Below are 24467 nucleotides of genomic sequence, written 5' to 3'. Positions count from 1 at the left end.
CAGCAGGCTGTGAGGAAATGCAATAAGGTAGAGGTAGCTGAAAATGCCTAGCAAGCCCCCAGTTGCGTTTTGCATGGGATACCTACAAGTATCCCGTGCAAAAGTCTGCCATCGGGGCCTGAAAAAACCTGCCCTTGGTATGCCTGGCTCACATATAGCTTTTTCTCTCTGCCTGGTTTTTTTCCTTGGTGTTTTTATTCAGTTTGGCTTTTGGTCTATTTTTTGGAAACCATTTGCATCTTATGTGCCGGTTTTGGAAGTGTTGAATCATTTTGTTTTAACTTGAATGCACAGGGCAAGGTGGTCCCCATGCTGTGGGTGTTTCTGTATGGATGGCAGACAGGCTACAGGGAGGGAATGCAGCCAGCGAGGAATATTTATTAGCTCGCAGAGTGTGTCATCTAAGGGGAGGCAAGAAGGCACCAGCATGTGGTACATATAAAACCAAAATAGAAAAGGCAAAGCTTGGTTAAACTCAAACACAGGAAAATGGGCAAGATTACTTCATTTACTCAACAAACACTTCATCCAACCCTACTCTGTGTCCTGTGACAATGTAGCAAGGCCCTGGAAATGCAAAAAGGAACAATTCTAGCTTCATTCTCTTAATGACATTTTAGTCTAGAGGGGAAGAGACATACAGATAGATAGATAAATTATCAAATACAAAGTAGTAAGTTCTGATATTGAACTAAAAGCAAGGTGTCACAGGGACACTGAGAGTTGAGCAATCTGAGGAGGTGTTCCTGAGGAGGAGGGTTTCTACAGAGGAAGCCTTTCTGAGGGGGCCTTTCTGAGGGGGAGACCTTTCTGAGAAGGAGGACTTTCTAAGAAGAGGCCTTTCTGAGGAGAAGATATTCCTGAGGAGAGGAGGCTTTTCTGAGGAGGGCTTCTAAGGAGAAGGCCTTCCTGGGGAGGCCTCCTCAGAAAAGTCTCTGAGGAAGAGGCCGTTCTAAGAAAGAGGCCTTTTTGAGGAGGAGGCCATCTTAGAAGGGAGTCTTCCTGAGGAAAAGGCCTTTCTGAGGAGATATTCCTGAGGAACAGGCCTTTCTAAGAAGGAGCCATTCTAAGGAGGGGGCCTTCCTGAGGAGGAGGCCTTCTGAGGCATCACAACTGAGGCAGGGGGGATATGAGAAAGCTTGTTGGTGCAGAGAGGAGGAGAGGCAGTTTCAGGCAGAGAGAACATGGATGCTCGGGCTCAGCCCAGAAGCATGAGGAGAGTGGGGCTGGGCCTTAGATAGGGGTTAAGGCTTGAAAAGTGTGTTCTGGCGACATTGATGGCATCTGTCATGTCTAAAAACATACCTTGTTTTCACAGATCCTTTGCTTGGCTTTCCTTTCAGAAGCAGAGCATTGATCAGTAGCATATCTCTAATAGACTGGTGTTTACTAGGATCATCTCTACTCACAATCAGCTCATTCATGTTCATTGAAATTACATTCAATAGGAAATAATCGTTGAGAACAGTACAGTGAATTCCCCCAAGAGGCCTGCAACAAGTAGTGCTGTGGAAAGAGTGAGGGCTTTGGAATTAGATGGACTGGGTCTACCCAGCTCTCACACTAGATGAGTGATTTCTGGCTAATGAATAAAGCTCTCCAGGAATCAGTTGCGTCCTAGGAAAGGAGGGCTGATGGTGTGTTGCTCTTAATACTCAAATAATAGTTTTTGCTAATGAATGTCTACTATATTGCAGGTACTATGCTAGGAGAGATTGTTCCGTTATCTCTATTTTTTCCCTAAGCAAGGGTAAGTATTGTTACCCAACTTTATAGATAAGGAAACTGAGGCTCAGAAAAATCATTCACAGAAGGTCCTGTAATTAGAAAACAGGGATCCCAGGCTTCAAATCTGTATCTACCTGGCTGCAAATGTTGCAAAACCTTTGCACAACTCCTTTCATTTGAGAAGGAAAGAGAATTTTATCAGCTCATGGCACTTTGTAGATGCAGTAAATGCTCCCTGAAGCTCCCATTGTATGTAATTCCAGCAGTTTGGGAAGGCCGAGGCGGGTGGATCACGAGTTCAAGAGGGCAAGACTATCCTAGCCAACATGGTGAAACCCTGTCACTACTAAAAATACAAAAATTAGCTGGACGTGGTGGTGCGCACCTGCAGTCCCAGCTACTTGGGAGGCTGAGGCAGGAGAATCGCTTGAACCGGGAGGCGGAAGTTGCAGTGAGCTGAGATCATGCCACTGCATTCTAGCCTGGTGACACAGAAAGACTCCATCTCAAAAAAAAAAAAAAAAAAAAAAAAACCTCCCACTGTAATATAACTAATATAACTCAGTGGGTGGGACCCCCATGGGGGCTCACGGACCCCATAGCTGTGTGTTATATTCTTAGTGCCTCTGCTTTGGGAGTGTTGTTGGGTGGTTTCAGCTGCCCCTAGAGTAGGTCTGACTACCTTGTTCCTGTCGACAGGATAAGACGGTCATCCTGGAATGCTCAATTAATAGTATATGAAGACCTAGGATGCTGGCCCAGTCCAAGAGGATTCTTGAGAAGTATACTGCCAAAGAGTTTCCCTCAACCCAAAATATTTCCCTGGTTGGCTAGCCCTAGATCTGAAACTCCAGTGGCAAAAGTCATTCATGTCGTGATCAAATATTTTACCTAATATATCCAAGAGAATGAACCAGATGTTTGTGAGGACTCTAGGAGGAATGAAACATAATCCTTGATCCAACAGAGCTTCCAAACGAGTGAGGAATGTCAGAAAGGCACACCAATAAAGAATGCACACTGAAATGTAATGTGTTTGATTCTATGGAAGAAGTATAAAGCAAATGCTGCATTTCAGCTGAGGGTGAACTCAGTTCTGGCTGGGATGCAGATGGCCGCTACGCAGCACTCTTGCTTGCCATCATTACCCCCTTCTTTGCCAAAATGACCTAATCTGACAGGATACTCTTTCCTGCTGAGCCTGGATGTGGCCTCAGAATTCATCTTGTCACCACACTCCAGGTGACAGTGAAACATTTATTGGAACTGCTTTTCCTGGGAGCACAGTGAGGATGGCATGGTAGAGGAGGTTGCCTCTGCCCTGGGCTGTCAGAGGTGGGAGGGGAGTACACAGCATTTCCTGACAGAGGCAGCCACAGACAAAGGCGCAGAGCCAGGAGAGGGTGGCGCTGGGAGACCAGCAGGCAGTCTACTGGGCCAGAGCGTAGTGATCAGAAGAAGCAGGAGGAGGGGAGGTTAAGCTAGACCATGGGCAGATGCTGAGGCATCCTGAACGCTGGACTCGGAAGAGAAGATTGAAACAGGGGGAGCCAGAGAAGAGAAGAAAACACCATCTGAGACTGAGAAAAGAGACGGTCATGGGCAGTAGCGGTGTTCAAACTGGGTTATGAAATCTCTTCCGTCAGTCGCAACAAGTATTTCTTATTAAAGGAATTAGAATAGAATAAAAACTGCTACTGTCTATCAAATGTAATAAGAGTCAGAGTGGATCCAAGACGCTTTCATTTCAGGGGCATGTGTGTGTGCTCATGTGTACATGCTCGCATGTGCATGTCATATTGAAGGTATAGCAAAAAATTTTTAAAACCCTGCTGGAAAGTATACAGTGGCAACAAGGAGACATGTTGGGGAGTGACAGCAGCAGTCCACCCGTGAGCTCATGGTAATAACCGCAGTAGTAACATTTGCTTCCTCCTCACCATGAGCCCTTGACCTGGGTTGCCGGATTCAGTCCTCACAACATGCCTCTGCAGTGGCTCCTAACGTAATTCCCACTGTGCATTGAGGAATAGGATTGCAGGGTAATCAGGTAACTCACTCTTTGAGACAACTGCCACGTGGTATGCCCACATCCTAACCAGTGTACCATCTGATGGCAAGGACAAGGACAGGACAGAGGAGGAATCAACAGGCCATGGTGAGAGTGTGAAGTAGGAAGGCTGAAAAGAGCCATGAAATACGGCTTTGAAGATTATGCCTGAACAATTCTGGGAATGGAGATGCCATTAGCAGTAACAGTGAAGATAGGAGGGGAAACACATCTGGGAGGGAGAAATGGGGGAGTCACATTGAGAAAAGTTGAGTTTGAGGCCAATGCCTGCAAACACAGGTATGTAGCAGGCAGGGAGGTGGCAGAAAGAGGCGGTGAAGCCTGAGGAACCAATCAGGTGACATGGAAATTAATGGGGAAAGACAGAATCCTGGTGACCGTGAACATTTAGGAGATAAGGGAGTCAGGAGAGAAGTTTGACTGTCCAGACCAGAGAACTCAGATAGCACTGTGGCATAGAGACCACCGGAAGAAAATCGAGAAGAAAGAGAGAGAGTGATGTGTCCAGATGCAGCCAAGAGAGGGTGATTTTGTGGAAACAATTTTAAGTGGGTGCTGGTCTGCAAGCCAGATTGCAAGGGTGGGTGGGGGCATTACTGGATACTTGGTTGAAGTGTTTGACAGTGAGGGAGGTTTGAGAAGGTATGCTGTCTTAAGAGGGAGGGAGATAACTTTTGAGAGAGCCAGGCTGATTCCAGGGCAGGTCTGAGGTTGCCCGGGGAGAAAGATGATTGATGCAAAAATTAATGCACCAGTGGCCTAGAGGAGGCAGCATACCAGGGGAGGAAGCACAAGACAGAGAAAGGGAATGATCGTCTTTGAAAAGGAGCAGAGAAAGCTTAATGGGCAAAGACACAGAGAATCGTGAAGACCAGAGAGGGGAAGCTAAGGGAGCCGTGCTGGTGACTTTGATCTTCTTTGTAACGTAGGAAGTGTCATTGTTTGCCGCAAATGATGGATGGGGCTTGAAGACTTGAAGAGGTGGGAAAGGGTTCAGAACAGCCCTATTGGGACAGCCAAGAAGAGATTTAATTCTTAAAAGCTTTTTTGGCGCATAGTACATTTCCATTGGTTAAGACATCGTGTAGCTCAGGAGAAGGGACTGGAGGGAAGAACACTGGATGAGGTGTGGGGACATTCAAGTGTGATTTTCTGCTCCTCCATTAGCTAATTAATATATTGGACATGTTGCCTGGCCTCGTGCAGTCTGGGCTTCTCCTGCTGCAAAGAAAGAGGATTATAATAGATCTTCCATTGTCTCTTTCAGCGGGAACATTCTAACAGTCTATTAAGTAGCTTACTCGTTAGCAGAGATTGGTTTATCTGATTAAAACCCTTCATTAGCTATAGTCAGAGAGCAGAGCTTTGAGGAACTGAGACCAGGAACAATAAGGAATCGAGCACGTGCATGTATGTGAGCATATGTGTGCATGCAAACAGGTGCTCTTTCTGAGAGTAGATTTTGGCATTTGAGCAGGGGATGGAAAGACTAGCTACATGAGTACAACTTGCTCCACGAGACGGAAGCCCAGATGATGAGATGGCATAAAAAGAGGTACAGAAGGATGCCAAAGAGAAGCTGTGCAACTTCCAAGCTTTGCCTGGGGCTGGTCCCAGTCTCCGTGTTTCTGTGTTAAAGCCTCGATGCCCAGGAATGAGCTGAGACACGTCACCCATTGTTGGTTCAGAATGTCTATCATTGTGTAGGAGATTAAGCCTGAGAGGTCATGTTTAATACCTTTAGACCAACCCCACCTTGGTCCTTGGCCAAGCAAGTTTAGTCCTGCCTTGTTGATATACAATGACTCTGCTGAGAACTGGAGGTATGTTTGAGAAAACGGTGTTTTAATTTTGCTCTCTTCTGCTTATTTTCATCTAACACTTCATCCAACCAAAACCCATACCTCTTCTGACTAGAGGACCAGAGATGCCCCCATCCCCCCATAGCTGTCCAGCACTGCCATGGTGAGTCTTGTGGGCTGGCAACTCCACAGGAGAAGGCTCCAGCATGCCCCTCTTCCTCAAGAGCCCTCAGGCTGCAGCAGTGGGCAGTGTCTTTGCCTGGAGGTACTGTCCTATCTATAACCTGCCCTCCTGTAAAACTGTGGTTCATCCTTTGCGTTCCAACAGCCAAATTTCAGTACACATAGAAGCCAAAGAATCTGGAGATGCTAACAATCGATGAGGAAAAACACCAGCAAAGAGGAGTGTGCATATTTGTCTGGATTTTGTGTGCAGGTCATTAGCAGCACCAAAACATCACCAGGTTTACCAATTGTGAGTACCGGCTGTGTCTATGGAGGCATCATGTGCCCAGGCCACAGAAAATGGTGAAATTCCAGGAGACTGCACAAGCCATAACTAGCAGTGCATATAGATTAAAACTGATGTGCTCAAGTTCAGATGCTTTCAGACCAAGTATTAAAACACAGTGCTCTGCTTCCTCCCAAAGGGAGGCATTGACTCTTCCCCCAAGGCACAAACAGTATTATTTAAGGCTTACCCATACCCTGTCAGTTTCTCAAGAGTTGTGATTCACCTTAGGCTGAGTACATTCCAGGACTGTCTTAAATCCACTGCATGAAGTTATTCAGCCCTTTGAGAGTTATTCAGGGACCTCTAAGGAAATGGAAGTGAGGTAGAAATGCCGATTGAGATATCTGATTACTGAGATGGTGATGATGGGTGGGAAAACCGAGCTGGATCAAGACCTGACTCTTACCAGCTCTCAGACTGCTTCAGAGTAGATCAGACACATCTCAAAGAAGCCTCCACCACCCCATTCCATCCCCATAAAGCAACTTTTGTTCACCTCCTAATTCTTTATCCTAATCAGAGGAATAATTTCCCAGTGCAAAACACTAATTTTGTTTTTAAACACAACTTCACAACTGCCATGTTTTCTCCCAACTCTACACACTGCCTCCAGATATAACTTTACAACGAAGATTCAAGCAATTCACAGGAGGCAAACAAATGTAAGATAGCATATAATATTTCTAATCCAATAAAGTTATTTCTTCTCCTAATAGGTTATCAAAATAAATACTCTGCCATCTGTAGCATGTCATACACATTCTGCAGAGTGGTGACTCTTGGTCCAGCTTTACACCTTCTCAAGCACAGTACACTCTCTACTGTAACCCCCTTGTATTAGCTAGCACCGCCATAACAACGTATCATAGACTGGATAGCTTTTAAAAAGGACTTTTTTTACTCACAGTGCTGGAGGCTGGAAATCTGAAATCAAGGTGCTGGCAAATTTAATTTCTGGGGAGGGCTCTCTTCTTGGTTTGCAAACGGCTGCCTTCTGTGTCCCCACATGACCTCTTCTCTTGATGTGTGTATGGAGAAAGAGAGATAGAAAACAAACTCTCTGGTGTCTCTTCTTACAAGGACACTAATCCTACCAGATTAGAATTCCATCCTTAAGACCTCATTTAACCTTTTTTGGTTTTTTGTTTGTTTGTTTTTGGAGACAGGGTCTTACTCCTATGCCCAGGCTAGAGTGCAGTGGCACAATCACTTGTCATTGCAGCCTTGACTTTCTGGGCTCAGGCAATCCTCCCACCTCAGCTTCCCAAGCAGCTGGGACTATAGGCAAGCACCACCATGCGCAGCTAATTTTTTGTATTTTTTTTGTAGAGATGGAGTTTTGCCATGTTACCAACAGTGGTCTTGAACTCCTGGACTCAAGCGATCCACCCATCTCGGCCTCCCAAACCTCTGGGATTACAAGCATGAGACACTGCACCCAGACTCTTTAATTTTAACTACTTTCTTAGAGGCCCCATCTCCAAACACAACCACACTGGATGTTAGGGCTTCAACACATGAATTTGGGAAGAACACAATCAGTCAGTCCATAACGCCCTCTTTCCAGAAGAGCAAATCCTAGTGCAGAGTCCCATACACACTCAGTCTCTTCCATGTTGTAAACGTGTTTCTGTCCTCTGCAAACCTGAAGTCCCTCTTTAGTGACATGCAGTTCTGAATGAGGTGTTCAGCACCATGACCTTGGTCAGCTTTCAAAGGGGACAACGAGAGGAATGAGAACATTCTCGATTCTCGTTGATGCTCTGGAGTCAAACAGAACCAAGTTAAAACTGTGCCTTAGCCTCTCACTGATTTGTACCCTTGGGATATTAACTCTCAGAACCTCAGCTGTCCAATATGCAAAAGAGAAACAATCTTACTGATCTCCACCATCGTGATGGGTATAAAATGATATATAACATCTAATGGCAGGGACTGTGGTGTATGTATTGGGTGTCTAACCACCACTTGCCCCTTTAATTCTCTATTCTCTCTCCTTTCCCTTTACCCATGGTCAACATCTAACTTCAATTATCCATAGATTCTGTTCTTTCCCTGGAACCTGTGCAAGTCAGGAGCATGACTGGGGCTTCGGCCACGTGTGAATGGTGGCAGTGTTTTCTGACCCAAAGTCCAGGAATCCATATGGATGATCTGGCAAGGGCAAGTGGGTTGGGACATGTGAAGTGCGAATTGCTTTGGGATGTTCAGGGCACGTAGTTGGCCTTATATGTGTGAAAGCCTTTTCTGCAAGTCTCCTCCCCTTTCCTCTACATCACTGCCTAAAAATAATGTCACACATAAATTCACTGAACAAGTATTTAATGAGTAGAAAAGATAAACAAAGACTGAAATGGATTGTTTGGAAGATAAGTTACACTTGCAAATGCCCATAAACAAAAGCTTTCTTCTAAGCTTCTCATTTTGCAAAAGCTATTTAGTTTGTTGGCCAGGTCCTGGGATGGTGTACTCATCAGTAATCAATAAATGGGAAGATTTTCGTCAGACCCTGTCTTTCATGCAGTCTAGGAAAAAGGGGCAGGAGTTGAGGGATGGGGGAAGGTGGAACTGTAGTTTCCAGAGCAGCTCTTAATTGTGTCCTGTTTGGACGCAATTAGATGCCCTTAATCCTCTAAGATATGGGTACTTGAAGCACTGCCACTTGGACTAAGCAAGCTCTATGAGGGAAAGTTGTATCTGCCTCATACCGCAAAGTAGGTGGTCAATTAAGATTTGTTGAATGAGTGGCCTAAAAACTAGTCCACCCAAGATAAATAAATATATATCCACACAAAGACTTATAGGTGAATGTTCATAGCAGCATTCTTCATAGCAGTCCCAAACTGGAAGCAATCTGGATGTCCATCAATAGGTGAATGGATAAGCCAAATTTGGTATATCCATACAATGGAATTCTCTTCAGGCATCAAAAGAATGAACCGCTGACACATGCTACAACATGGATAAACCCCAAAGACATGATGTTAAAGAAGTCAGATGTGAAAGTCTGTATATGTATATGAAATGTTCAGGATATGCAAATTATTATAGAGACAGAAAACACATTCATGGTTGCCTAGGGTTGAGGGTGGGAACAGGGAGAACTTCAAATGGGCACAAGAACTCATTTCGGCATGATAGAAATGTTCCAAAACGATGCTATGGTAATGGTTTCACAATTCAAATTTGCTAAAACTTACTGAGTCATGCAGTTAACTGAATTTTATACTATGAGAATTATATCTCAATAAAGCCGTAAACAAATAAAATAACTCTATAGACCTTACTGAGATAGATGTCAGTTGCGAGGCATCATCTCCCATTTCCTGTGCAATTCTATCTCCTTTGCATTAGAAAGGCTTGGTTCACACCAGCCAGCTGGTGGTCTTTGATCCCCCCTCTGGGTCCCTTACCCTAAAGAAAGGACTTGATAATGTAAATGATGAGTTAATGGGTGCAGCACACCAACATAACACATGTATACATATGTAACAAACCTGCACGTTGTGCACATGTACCCTAGAACTTAAAGTATAATAAAAATAAAATTTAAAAAAGAAAGAAAGAAAGGACTTGAGCACTTTCTAAGGGCAAACTCCCTGGAGACTTTTTCAGAAAGGAGTCAACAAGGGTCCACTTATTCTTGGGGAAGCTCATAAAAGAAACATTATTGGTCTCTTGAAAGTTCAAAAGGGCCATTTTATGAGATGAGAATAAATGACTTTCCAATGTTTCTTACTTTTCATTGTAGAAGTGACTTACATTAAGAAAAAAAAAAAAAAAGCACCCAATTCATCATTTTCTCAGGCCTAAGCAGTGGACAGCTCATGGGACTATGGTTGTGCTTTGGTACCCAAATGAGTTGGTAGCTAAAGTAGACCTTCAGCTCACCCATTGTGACCTAGAGTTTCCTTCTGCTATGCAGACATTGCCTCTAGGTACTACTTCCGTTTGACCAAAGAGTGTGAATCCTCTCTCTTTGGTCACAAGCAAAAAGTGTGATTTTGCAGGTGGTGGGGTTTATGCAGTTTTAACAAATTGCCTGACAGCCCTCAGGACACTGAGACAGGGCTAAAATGGAAGCTCACACACAGGCATGGTTACATCTCACCATGCCATGGAGTATATAAAGTGCACATGAGAACACTCCCCCTGCATTCGCGCGTGCGCACGCACACACACACACACACACACACGTGCTTAACGGAAGCAACTCAGGCAACAGGACTGGGATGAACCCACCTGTCCTCCAGCATTTATGGATGAATTAAGTAGCATAAACAGAATTTAGAGGTGATACAGCTTCAGGGAGATGCTTGAATCCACAATTACAGCATCTGTCAGCATAAGCATTGGGCTAGAGTGTATAATCTGCTTTGCATTGCTCCCAGAACTGCTGGCTAAAGTACAAGATTAGAATTTAAGGCACAAGATGATCATAAACAGAGGGATTGTTAGTGGGGAAGGGGTGTTGGAGAGTGAAGGTGAGGGTGACATAAGTAGTATTTCTAGTTGCATACCAATGGTCCCAGGAGCTGTGGCAGTAAACAGTGTGAGGCTAATTTTGGCATTGATTTCCTTGAGGCACTGCCTCTTTCAACTGTGATAAAGGAGTGAAATCAAACAAAGGCAACACTTGACCTGAAATTTTGGAGGTGGGGGGCAGAATTAAACAGAAATTTCCTACACTTAAAAGATTTGAAAGGCTTCTGAAAAGAGATATAGCCTTCCTCATTGTAACTCCTTCTGTCTGAAATCTGTTTGAGCATCAGTAAGCCAGTTCATGGAAAATGACCCTGGAAATGATGTGAAGTGTGGGGTGCACTTCCAATAGTAGAAAATAAATGCATCTGCTAAGCAAAATTGTTGTGTCACTCTACGTTTGTTCTTCAACCAACTGTATTACTTTTTATGGATGTTGTGGTTTGCACTTTCCTAATAAAGGAGGATCAGTCGACATCTGAGTTTGCTCCAGTCCCTTCAGCAAACCTGGCAGTTTCTCCTGTGGCATGTCCAACCAAAGCAAGATGAGGCATTGCAGAGTGACGAGGTGGCAGTGAATTTCAGATCTCACCACCATCCTCACTGCCCCTGGTCAGGTCATGGGTATTCCTGACCCTGAATTTTGCTCCTATTTTTTACTTTTATGTTCTATCCTCCAAGGCCCAGGCCAACCACCTGTCTCTTCTGGTTCTTTTCACTATTATCTCAATGCACACTGACCACACTCTGCAGAATTCCTGTTATATAGTCCGAATCTCTATTTCACACGTAATTGTTCTGTAATTCCTTCATGGCTCTTTCGTCATTCTGACACAGACAGTCCATTCCTGAAGAATGGTAATCATGCTTTACACTTATTTATAGACTACCCAAAGCTCTTGGCACAGGGCACATGTTTCACAGCAATTTCCTGTCTGATTGAAAGGCTCTGAGGATGTATTACACTGTACATAGGCCTGTGAGATGTAAAAAGTGCATGTTGTTCATTTTAAGTTAGGTTAAATAAGTGAAAGATAAAAACACAGTGTGATCCCAATTTTTCAGTGTGGGTGTGTGAATGGGTTTGTGTGTTCATCTGTGCTAGGGGCACATTTCTGCTGAGAGGGGTGTGTGTATGTGTGTGTGTGTTGCACAGACACAAAAGACTGGGGAAATGCGGCAGCAAATGTCAATTGTGGTATCTCTGGGTGCTAACATCATTAAAAATTGCTTTTTCTTTTTACTATTTGGCAATTTGGTGGTGTACGTATAAAGAATACTTTTTATTTATATGAGGTACGACGTGTTTAGCAGTATGAAGAATGAGGTAATGAAACTGATAAGTGATTATTATTATAAGAGACACAGTCTAGTGAAGTGGGAGGTTTGCAATGAATTGGGTTTGGTTGTCTATTATTCTTTATGGGTATATTCCAGTGTTTCCCAAAGTGTATTCCAGAGTACAGTAGTCCCTACCACAGGTGTTACAATTTAAATAATATGGGAAGCAGCCTCCTGGAAATTCACAATATCCATTGGCCCTGAATATTCCTACCGCAAAGACATCTGTCTGTTCTACTTGGTGTTTTCCAAATCTATCCAAGCGTGGAATCTTTTTTCCTTATAACGCCTGTTAACTGCATTACATTTTGTAAAACGTTGTTCTATTTATAATGTGGTTATTTTCAAATAACAGAGTAGTGAGTTTAGTTCTAAGTGTCTTAATTTTGTTTGTATTTTGTCCATATTCCTTTGGTTTGAGGATCCAGAGGTTAACAAAGTTAGAGAACAACTTCTTTAATCCAAATCCATAGAAACATTGTAGCAATACCAAATTACATGATTTGATGATTTTCTCCTTCATTGTAAAAGCCATGCAGCCTCACTGCCTAGTTTGCTACGTTTTAAAGCTTAATTTGCTATAATGAAAACATTCAATGAAGAAACATGCTGTGAGCTGAATTTATTCAGCCTCTTTTGGAGTTCATTCTTTCACTGGAAGTTATTACCGTGAAACTGCATTTTATTTTTGTGAACTTTTTTTCATCTCTACAATCATCTCTTCAGGATGAGTTTTTGACAGTGATGCTAATAGTGACAAACCCCTCTAACCTCCAACACACTTTGCAAATTATCCCGATAATGAACAGCTGCAGATGCTAATTCAAAATGACAGGTAATCCGTGTGTAAATTGAAATGTGCATGCTTCTGTCTGAAACTGCAATTGCATTAAGTTGTGGGAATTCACTGTGAGGAACGTCAAGAGATCCTGGCAGGAGGGCATAAGTACACAGATCCCCCAAAAGGCTGGAAATCAATCTTCCTTTTTGTCCTCCACATCTTTCTGCCCTGCAGCCCATGCAGGAACAGACAGCTTGTCAGAAGCTCAGAGGGTGGCAAGACATTTGATTTTCCAGGGACTTTCCAACTTGGATATGTGAGCACACGAAAAGTAAGAGAAGGACGGACGTTATTAATAAAGCAAGTAATGAAGCACAATAGGCACGGTGTGAAATAGAATTTGACCCAATAAAGTACATTATCTCTGACTAGCCATGCAATGCTTCGGTTTATCTTTGGCTGAAACAGATACAGCACAGCCGGTGGTTAACGATATTAGTTAACACCTGAAAAATAGGTTACATTTAATCACAATTTGGCCTCATAGATTCATAATGCTTCAGAAAGTATGATACACAAAACTCAGTTTGTTATTAAAATTATCTTAATCAAGTTTAAACAATGTAGAGAAAGCACGTTTGACCCCAATATATTCAGGACTCATTTCCTCCCCTAGAGTGAAAATGGCCTCTTAGCACTAGTGTGCCTCCATTCAGCTAGGTGCCAGGCACATCATCATTATAAAAGGCAGGTACACTGCCTTCTGGAAATCTGCATCCATCCGTAGTTACACCCGACACAAGCTACAGCTTTGTTTAAATTTCCAGCTGACTGACACGCACACAGTCGTGAATGAAAAAGCAAACAGTGGAAAATAACGCCTTTTCACCTTCCTCTGGTCTGCGGAAACAACACTGCGGCAGAGCCAAGCTTTGGGCTGCAGCCTGGTTTCCAGAAATCACACAGCTCTAGAATGGAGTGTCTGTGGCCTTTCACACGCCAGCTGCCAGAGGTTGTGGTTTTTAAGTAAAGCTTCGAAGTGGGACTGGAGGCTATCAGCGGGAAGCCAGTTAAAGCAGATAGAAAAGTAAGAGTGGCGAAGTCTATTTTTGCCCTACATACAAAATAAGAGCAGAGAGTCTTGGCCAACTGTGCCTTTAAGTAACAGGCCACCTCTGTCAAGGTACTGGGATCTTTTAGAGGTCAAGACCTCGCCCTGTAGGAATCTCCAGCCCCCACTACTGCCCCGCACCCAGGAGCACGTGAGTACTCGTCAGCTGACATAACTGAGAGTGGAGGTATTTCAGCTGCTGTGTGTTCTGGAGAAGTGTTGCCCAAAGCACGCAGATCACCTGAGGAATGCAGGTTCTGATTTGGAGGCCTGGGGTGAGCCCTGAAATTCTGCATTTCCAGCAAGTTCCGGGGATGGACTGGGGAGGGTGCGGACGCTGCCCGGCCCAGGGACCACACTTGGAGAGCGGAGGTTCTGGAGAATGGGAAAACCTGTGTAAACGTTTTCTATTGCAGCTTGGTGGCACACAGCCGTCCTAGAAGGCGCCCCTGCGCCCGCTATCTCCCGCGGCCCCCAGGTAGCTGGCGGTGACAATGGCTGCAGGGCAGCGCCCTGCTAAATGCAGGGGTGAAGGTCTGCAGGCCCTGCTAACCACGCCCTTCTCTTCCCCAGGGGAGGAGCGCCCCCGGGACTCCCCGGGCCCGGCGGAGGCCCAGGCGCCGGCCGGGGTGGAGACCGGCGGGAGAGCGAGCCGCCGCTGCTGGACGTGCTCCCGGGCGCAGCTCAAGAAGATCTTCTGGGGCGTGGCGGTCGTGCTGTGCGTGTGCTCCTCGTGGGCGGGCTCCACGCAGCTCGCCAAGCTGACCTTCAGGAAGTTCGACGCACCCTTCACCCTCACGTGGTTTGCCACCAACTGGAACTTTTTATTCTTCCCGTTGTACTACGTGGGGCACGTCTGCAAGTCCACAGAGAAGCAGTCGTTGAAGCAGAGATACAGGTAAGCGCGTCCTGCATGAGGAGGCCTCCTGACCCGGGGCTGCTCCATCCAGCGCTGACTCTGCAGAGCTGCCCCTGGTGGCAGGCGCTGGGATGAGCCAGTGGGAGCCCGTGGGGAGATGTCGCAGTGAATACACCTGCTCTCTCAGTGGGGTAGGGAGCAGAGTTCTCTCTACCCTGGGTAGTGAACGCCTCCTTCCTCTGCCTCTCTGCCTCCTGCCCCTCAGCCCTGGGAGCCCCTTTGTATAAAAGCAGGCAGCAGTGTCTACCAGAGACAGCAAGTAGTAGGTTCCCAGAAAGCTTAGAAATGGGAGAACTGTGTAGCGCAGTTCATCCCTCTGCAAGCTGGGGTGAGGACCGCAAGGCCATGGGGCCAGGTCACTCGGACGCTTCCTGTAGCTGACTTTCCTCACGGAGATGTTCGCTGCAGAGACTTCCTTACTCATCCTCTTTCTGATCCCAAGACATGCCCTGCTTCGGGTATGTAGTTGCATGGGTCCGGATATCTCCCAGTGTGATGGCAAAAACCAAAGCAGTGTCTGGACTTTGTTGACTCTATTTTCTCAAATGGAGTCCGTTGGAATGACGTCCCTTTCAAAAAGAGGCCAGAAACCCTGATCTCAACTTCTACCTCAGGGCTCATGCAGCCCTCCCCGGGAGTCACATTGTCAGTGTTGACCCATGGCGCTCATCTGTGCCTGTAAGAGCATCTGGTGTTTCTCCAAAGTGGAGGCCTTCTGTGGGCCATGTCAAGGGCTGTCCCAAATCAGGCCTAGTCAAAAAAAAAAAAAAAAAAAAAACAGAAATGAATGCTGGCCAAGGTGACACAGCAGGCCCTGGAAACTCATCTTTTATCAGTGCCAGAGGTGAGAAATTGAGCATTTAAGAGACTTCATTCCTTCACCACTGCCTTCTTCCCCACCACACCCCACTCTGCCAAACACATACCCCCGTAAGATTGCTATGTCCTGAAGTTCCCCTTAGAAGATACAAGATAACTAAAAAAATCACTGGGTCCAAGAAACAAAGAGGTTTGGAAATGGAGGTCTACACCTGGACCAGAATTTCTTTCTGGGAATTTACCATTTTGTCCCTGTAAACTTGTAGCTGGAAGTACGGTGTGATACTTTTTTAATGTTCAGAGGGAATTTGGCCTGGCTCCTTTAAAAGACCTACTTGTAAATCACAGCCTGAATTCTGGAGGAGGGGGCTCTGATGGAGCTTGAATAGAATCACGTGGCCAGTCTCACATGTCCCCTTAGTGAAATGGCTTTGGTGCAAAGAATTCTGATCCTCAGGGTTGACCTAAACCAGTGGCTCATGGACCAGCCAGAAATTGCTAAAGAGGCACTTAATGCACCCTCTTCTGAATAGAAGCCAAAAAAACAGAAGGAAACAAATCATTAGGGCCCAAGATTGTCCCAAAGGCAAGAGTAAAATAGTCCCAGAGAAAAGCTAATATTTAGTAAATGATGTATTTAACAGTTAAGTATCCCTAAGTGTATTTAATTTGTACTTAGGCATTTGCCTTTCATTAAAACTGATTAAGATGCTATGCTACTTCCTCTAACGAAATGCTAAAAGTGAGCTTACATGCATTTTCTTGATCAAGAATTTTTGGGAGGGAAGATGAAATGCTTCTTTCCTGCTACCTTCAACCATACAGACTGAAAGAGGCCTCCCCAAGTGGTAACACTGACTGTTGTCCCAAATGCATTCCATGGCTACCACTTACCTGGGGAGAAGACTGTCACCACCAGCCACTTAGGGCAGGCCTGACACCATTAAACTATTGTGCTGAAAACCACACAGAAGTAATCAAGATCAGTGGTGCTTGTGTGGTCAGAGTAGGAAAAAATGAAAGGTCATTGAAGATTAGTTATACATAGAAAAACATCAGCACCTGGGTTTCAACCTATTGTCTTCCTATAAAAAGTGCTCAAAAAGAATCATTAAAACAATCTGGTGACTGCCCTGTTAACTGGCGAACAATGTAAAAGAGGGAGGATAATCCCAACTTTATTAGTGAAACTTGTTAAAACCTTTCCCAATTTCTGTCTTCACATTCTGCTCCAGCTCTTTAAAAAAGTTGGTTTTTTTGTTTTGTTTTTTGGTGTTTGTTTGTTTTTTCTGATTGTAAGCTGTGTTAGCCCCGTGGCTAGGGAGAGCTGCTAATTTACCAGCCAATTATTAAGCATGTCAATCAAGCCATATACACCATTGGAGGGGTGAAGAGAGATCCTTTCTCAAAAGGAGAGAAAAATTTTAACATCGCAGACCTTCCTTAGGAAATCACAGCTCTGTCACAGCTCATATTAGGAGTACTTGAAACAGACTTTAGGATTCTCAGAGATCAAGGAAGACTGAAATCACATCTTTCATCTTCATGCTTTTATCAGAATTATTGCCAGAGAGATTTTGAGTTGTCTGAGATGAGTCTGTTGGCTAAAAGTGTTCAGCAGGGAGCTGGGAAGGAAAGGAGATGAACAGAGAGACCTGTTCCACCAAGAGGGGAGCTGGACAGATACGGCAGCTTTTCTTGCAGTTATCAGGAGGCAATCAGATGAAAGCTTCTTTTCTCTAAACCCTCCCCAACTGAGCTGCTTCCCCAGGGTGAAGCCAGAGCGGAGAGAGGAAGGCCTGTGTTCCCCAGCACAGAGCTCCGCAAACTGCAACGCCCTGTGAGGCTCCCTGGGGTCTTGTTGAAGGCAGACTCTGATTCAGTAGGTCTGGGTGGGTCTGAGATTCCACTTTTCTTAGGAACTTCCAGGGAATCCTAGAGCTGCTGGCCCACGGGCTGCACTTTAACTGTAAATGCCCTGGAGTTGTTGAGTCCCAGCTACAGATTTTTTTTTTTAATGCTCCTGATTTGACCAAATGTTAGAACTAGGACTCACCTCACCATGTAGAACTGATGAGTGAATCCCCTGGGCCCCAGAGGATGTTCGAGCTCTTGTCCTCTTTGAGCCGTGGTCCTCTTCGAGCCCTGGTCTTCTGCCACTCATGACAGGAGGCTCCGTGGTCAAGTCCTCAAAGCTCTCAGAGCCTCAGATGCCCATTTGTAAATGGGAGATGATGATATATGCACTGTCTTGCACAAAAGACTGCTGTGTGATCAAATGACACGCTGTACATGAAAGCGCCCTATAAACTGTAACATGTTGTGTAAATACGAGGAACCAGTACTGTGTTGTAATAGCCTCTGCGGGTTATACTGAAGGCTGTTGCCCGTGCTTTGTTCATTGGCTGCCTCGTGGTGGCCAATTTAAACTACAAGAGTGCCAACCCTTACGCTGCATGCAAGTGTCAGTCCTGAAGAAATCAACCTGTGGCCCTAGTGGCTTCACAGGGCATAAAAGAACACCGATCAGGGCTTCTCATGATCAGATACTGTTGTCAGGAATTAGATGTGAGTGGGCAAACCTCATATGGGTTTTCAGCGCCCACCTTATAGTCTTCCCAGCAAGCACTCAACCATCTGGGTGTACAATGAGCTGCTTCCTTCTCCAATATGATAGGCAGCCCAAACCTTATCTTCCCTGTTTCTCACTGAAGCTGGCCTCAGGAATGTTCTGAGGAAGCAATAGTGCCCAGAACTCAGAGAGGGCTTCAGTCATGAGATGCTTGTGGCTGCTTGGGAACCACAGTCTCCTGGACCACCTAGCATCTGGGGGAGGCACAGGGAGGTGGCTGTATCAGGTCTGTGTTTGGGAGAGACTGTTGAGCACAGGTGTGATGACACACAGCCTCCTGGCCCCTCTGACCCTGGAACAGGAATGCAGCTTTTCAGATCTGAGAGGTCAGCAGAGCTGGAGCAGATCTGGGGCATTGTCATTCTTGTCCAAAGGTCCTCCAGGAATTTGCAGCAGTAATGACCTGTTTTCAAAAGCAAATGCTGAGACCTTCTGCTATCATGCGGCTGCCAAAAAAAGTGAACGGTGCAGTGGTGACAGATGTTTTTCTCTGCCTTTTGTAGTTCCAGGCTTTCTGTAAGCCAGCCAATTGATTCTGCTTCAGATATTCTGAGCAACAGTAGAGCCCAGAAAGGGAAAAGGGCAGTTTAGATGCCTTTCATCTTAAACCCTGCAAGGGCCGGGTGTGTGTACCTTGCCACCCAGACTTATGCAGGAACCATATCGGGTCTTGCAGCTGTAACATTCATTGGCTGTTTAAAGAGCAGAGTGGAGCAGTTGCAATCTGGAGCTTTGTTCTGAAAATAGTTACTGTGCATCTTCTCTAGGCAATACACTAGAACTACAAGATAAATGGACTCTGTCCTCCAGGAGCCCAAAACCTGAAAGGGAGTCAGATAGCCAAACAGGGTGGGGGTGCATGCAAGGTAGCTGAGAGTGGGGGAAGGCCCAGATACATGTGTCCTGGGGCAGGGTACAAAAGTTTCTTAGAAGAAGTTAGATAGGGCCTGGCACTGTGGCTAATGTCTGTAATCCCAGCACTTTAGGGGACTGAGGCGGGCAGAATTATTGAGCCCAGGAGTTCAAGACCAGCCTTGGCAACATGGCAAAACCGTCTCTACTAAAAATACAAAAATTAGCCAGGCGTGATGGTGCACCTGTAGTCCCAGCTACTCAGGGGACTAGGCAGGAGGATCACCTGAGCCTTAGGAGGTTGAGGCTGCAATAAGCAGTGATCAGGCCACTGCGCTCCAGCCTGAGTAACAGTGTGAGACCCTGTGTCAAAAAATAAATAAATAAGTTAGCCAGAAACAGTTTATTTAAGGACAAGCAGATGGTTCTCTAGGTGCTGAAGGAGAAGGTCAAGAATATTCTAAGCAGACAGTAGCCTGCATAAAGGACACAGGCTGGACACAGAGCACGGAGCTCTTCCTAGGATGTAGGATGTGAGTGGGGTAAGGTGAGAGAGAAGACCCAGCAGTTAGGTGGAGCAGATGCTGGTGAGCCTCCTACGCTATGCTGATGAGTTTCACTTCTGGTGTGAATATCAGCAGGAGTCATGGAAGCAATGATCAGATTGGATCTTTCAAAATGCAGCTGCTGTCACTCTGTAGAAAATGGAATGAAGGACAAGGCTGGAGGTCAATCCAGGTCAACAAATACTTCCTTGATATCCATGTGGGCACATGGACAGACGTGAATGACAGCTGTTGTTCTTGACCCTAAGGAACTCACAACTGAGTGGGAGACAGTCTCCTATTAAAATAAATAAATAAAATAAGATAAAATATAAGGAGGAAGTGGGGCAAGAGCTGAGGGCAGACTGTCTTGGCTGTAGCTTGGGTGTGAGGGACAAGGGCACAGTAGATCTTGGGACTCCAAATTCAGCTGAAGGTCCAATGGGAAGGACTTGGGGTGCCCGATCAAGGAATTGGGGCTGTATTAGCCAGGCAAGTGGAGCCTCCAGAAGTTTCTGGTATAATCAGAGCTGCTTTCAACAGTAGGATTCATAGTACTAATTATGTAACTGGCTGCAGCATATGGTCCCAGTTCACATAAGAGGTGGAATGACTGTCAGGTGTTTGTTTGTTGGGGGACAGGATGCCTAGTTCCTGAGCAGTAGCAAGAATTTTGAGTGTGAATCCTGAAGTATTATGAAACTTGTTTGAACTGTCAACTTTTTGAGACTTACATCACACTCTTCTGTTAATAAAAAGCATTCTAATTGTCATTTTCGCCAAACTCAAGTGTTCTGAAAACATGGGGAATATCTTCTTTCCAGGAAATATACATACAGTTTTTCAGGCACGATGGTAAATGCTAAGGCATTGCTAAGGGAGCCCCATTTAGCGAAGCCCAGCATCTCCCTGCCTTTCTGCTGTCAGGCCTCACATTTCAGAAAGCTGATGTGTTTCTTACCCTGAGCCCCAGACACATTCCAGCGTGTTGTTCCTGGATCAACAGTTGTTCTTTATAGAGTTAAGACCCTTTGGAAACAAAGTGACAGGGCCCCTCATCCTAGGAGAGAGATAGTACTTCGTTCATTCCACAAAATCTTTCCAGCACCTTCTCTGTCTCAGGTGCTGTTCTAGGAACTGAGGATACAGCAGTGACGAGATCAAGTGGGAATTTCCTATACCTTCACCCTTCCTCCTACCTTATAGCAGTCTCATTTCCTGTCTGATTTCTTCATTGTTGTTGTTGTTATATTAAATAGTTTTTGTAAAGGTGAGGTTTCGCCATGTTGCCCAGGCTAATCTCATACTCCTGCTCTCAAGTGATCCACTCGCCTTGGCCTCCCAAAGTGCTGAGATTACAGGCATGAGCCACTGCACCCAAACTCTTCTGTCTGATTTCTAAGAATTATCCACACAGAAAGTGATGAACTACATTCGGAACTCTTACAGTTGACGTTTGTTGTTTGTTTGTTTATTTTTGTAACTGGTTTAGAAAAAATTGACAAAATATTGGAAGACTGCAGTTTGTAATTTGGCCATGGCTTGAGTGTGGTGGTGAATAATGGCAATTATGCATACACATCCTCATGTATAGCCAGGAGATTTGGCTAGCCTAAGGCAAAATACCATGCCCCATGCACTCTGTCTCTCTCTCTCTCTCACATACACACACACACACACACACACACACACACACACACACACACACGTAGCCAGCTGAGTAGCAGATGTCTGGTACAGCCACAGGAAATCATGTAATCAATGCTCCAAGTGTAAATGAGAAGTCATAATGGGCACCGGTGTCAGCAAAGGAAGAAATGAGATGGGGGAGGCTGAATAGGTTTGGGTTGTCTCTGCCTGTTTAAGACAACACTTGCCGTATTCAAGAATACATCAGTGGTGAAATGAAACAGAACATTGTCCACATGCCCCAGATTGTGACATCACCTTCCTGAGTTTGCACCAGGTCCCACCACTCTATAGAATCTTCCCTTTCATCCTATCATTGTGGTATTCATAGATTAGCTCATTTATTTTTCCTCTGGCATCTCCCCCACCCCACCACCACCTCTCAGTTAACAGATGCCGGCTTCATCCCAGTGAAATTCAATGACAGCCAAACACCCCTACAGACAAGTTCAGAATATTCTTTCTACAAGTGATTTTTAGGCTTTCACTGAGGCAAGCAGAACATTTTCATTACCTCTTGATCTCCTTTTTTTTATACTTCAGCCATCCCACATCCCAATTATCTGAGATTGCTATTCATTTTTGAACAGATATCAAAGATATGGCCTTGAAGTTTAGCAGTTTAAGAAGGTTATCTGTCTTAAAACCTTACAATTCCAGAGCTTGCCTTGTTCAGCTATAGCAATGTTATTTCAATTTCATTGAAATTCTTTGAAAGGTCAGTTCCAATGCTCATGTTTGTGTTTAAGGTGTGGGTTTGAAGAATAACAGCCATTTAAATAGCTGCCATATGAGTGTAATTATGACTCTTGTGGGGTCATGTTACCTCAGGCTGGAATTATCAACAAGGGATTTGGTAACATTTTTAGCATTAAGTGCCATGGTCCCTGTGAATATTTACAAGATCAGTGTGACAGGGAAATCAAAGGTGGGAAGCAATGAAGGATGGTCTCCCAGAGGAGCATCCTTCAACTGGTGGATTTCGAGGAGCAGTTAATCTTTGTGTGGGTCAGATGAGGAGGAGGGCCCATGTAGGTGGCAAACAAAAGTTGCAAGTATGTACAGATTTGCAGGATGTAACCAGTATGCTCAGGCACCACCCTATCCCAGTGTAAGAAATGTGGAGTCATTTCTTACTTTCCATGTGATTTCTCATCATTGAGTCAAGACTAGTGAGCCAGCCGATAGGCACATTGAAACTTAAAAATCTCACCACATTTAGCAAAAGATCATCTGCACAGAGACCTGGAAAGATAAAAAAAATGACTTTGAGGATTCTCTGATCCAACTCATTCATGTTATCAGTGAATCCAGAGATGCTCAGAGAAAGGGCAGGAGAGCACTGTTCTCTGCAGCCTCAGACCTCTCCAGAAATACTACCAGGAAAGAAGTAGGTCAACACTATCTCTCCTCATAAGAAGGAACCTGGAGGCAGTGGCTGGGCAGGATGGAGCAACAGGGGTAGGAGTGCTACTAGCCCGTGTTGCAATATTGTGATAGACGATAAGAACACATGCTTGCCATTAGATAGTTTGGGCAGTAAACTCAGCTCTTCCTTTATTTGGCAACATGGTCATAGATAAGTCAACTGAAAGCTCTTAGTCTCAGCTCTTACCTGAAAAAACATGGAGACTTTAATTCCCACTTCCAAAGGTTACTGTGGGATTGAGTGCCCCTCCTGTGGGCTCCCACAGCTCCTGTGTAGGCCATGTGTTTGAAATGAACAAAATTAAACATGATAGTGTGTATAAAGTCCCAAACTGTTCTTGGTCCAGGGATTTCCTATCCATCTTTGGTTGACTCCCAATGTGGATACCAAAACTCATTCAAACCATGCCTACTGCTCTCTCCAAATCATAAAGTGAGGATGATGATGTCATAAAATGATTCTGATGATGATAATGATAATGATTATGAGGTCATAAAATGATGAGGGGGAGGGCTGGGCATGGTGGCTCATCCTGTAATCCCAGCATTTTGGGAGGCTGAGTTGGGTGGATCACTTGAGCCCAGGAGTTCAAGATCAGCCTGGCCAACATAATGAAACCCCATCTCTACTGAAAATACAAAGCTGGACATGGTGGCACATGCCTGTAGTCGCAGCATTTTGGGAGGCTGTGGTAGGAGAATCGCTTGAATCCAGGAGGCAGAGGTTGCAGTGAGCCAAGATCGTGCCACTGCACTCCAGCCTGGGTGACAGTGAGACCCTGTGTCAATAATAATAATCACCCAGTGGAATGGATGGAATAGGATAGCTTAGTTTTCATGATGATGGAGTGAGAGGAAGAGGGAGAGAGAGAAGAAACCCAAATGCACTAATGCTGAGAAGAAAGTCTTTCTTAAGAAGGAGCCCCCTGCTCTTAGGAGGGCAGGTAAGAAATGAGTCCTGAGCACTTTGGAAGAATGTGGGCCAGAAGAGCAGTGTAGGATGAGAAGGGCAAAGGTTCCTGGGAGATCAGGTAAAGGCTTTACAGAACAGGTGATCTTTTGGGGATTAAATCTTAAAGATAAAATTTATCAGAGGAGAAGAGGATAACTGAATTATGAGAAAATTAATTTAATGAAGATCAGGTCATTCGACAGTTCTCATGGAGGCCTTTTCTGTTGCACCAGAATGATTTTTAATAAAACAGATATGTTTACTAAACAGATGTTAAAATCTTACTATGTTGTAGTTACATTAACCTAATGGTTTGGGGTCAATTTTTCAGGTCATCCTTTGCAACCAGATTTCTTCTTAGATGAATACCCAGAAGCAGTTAGTAAGAAAATGGAATCAGCTGGTAAGATCTAGACTATATTTTATGTTAGAAAATATAAATCCTAACTTACGTATTTCTTCCAAAATATGGAATTGATCCTATAACAGTGACATTTCTGCCTTCTGTTTTTAAACTATTTTGTAATTTAAAGTAAACAAGTAATGTGAGCTCTCAGTTAATTCTAGTAAAGAAGGTTGTTTTGTTCATCTACCAGTAAGAAGTTTTAATAAGGCTGGGCACAATGGCTCATACCTGTAATCCCAGCACTTGTGAGGCGAATGGATCACTTGACTCCAGGAGTTTGCGACAAGCTTGGGCAACATGGCAAAACCCCATGTCTACAAAAAAATAAGCTGGGCGGGGTGGCACGGGACTGTAGTCCCAGCTACTCAGGAGGCTGAGGTGGGAGGATCACCTGA

At 44.8% G+C, this 24467-nt stretch overlaps 1 protein-coding gene across 2 annotated transcripts in view; it reads left to right on the top strand.

Moving 5' to 3' along the window:
* SLC35F3 (solute carrier family 35 member F3) overlaps nucleotides 1–24467 on the top strand; it is a 393360-nt gene that overhangs the window by 281710 nt on the left and 87183 nt on the right. For both annotated transcript variants that reach the window (XM_023216281.1, XM_023216280.2), the window contains one exon: nucleotides 14404–14728. In XM_023216281.1, the coding sequence (XP_023072049.1) occupies nucleotides 14404–14728 (325 nt within the window). The remainder of the gene's footprint in view (nucleotides 1–14403; nucleotides 14729–24467) is intronic.

This window comes from Piliocolobus tephrosceles, chromosome 1, assembly GCF_002776525.5.
Source record: "Piliocolobus tephrosceles isolate RC106 chromosome 1, ASM277652v3, whole genome shotgun sequence".
In the NCBI taxonomy this organism is placed as follows: domain Eukaryota; kingdom Metazoa; phylum Chordata; class Mammalia; order Primates; family Cercopithecidae; genus Piliocolobus; species Piliocolobus tephrosceles.
This window is presented reverse-complemented; position numbering and strand designations above follow the sequence as displayed.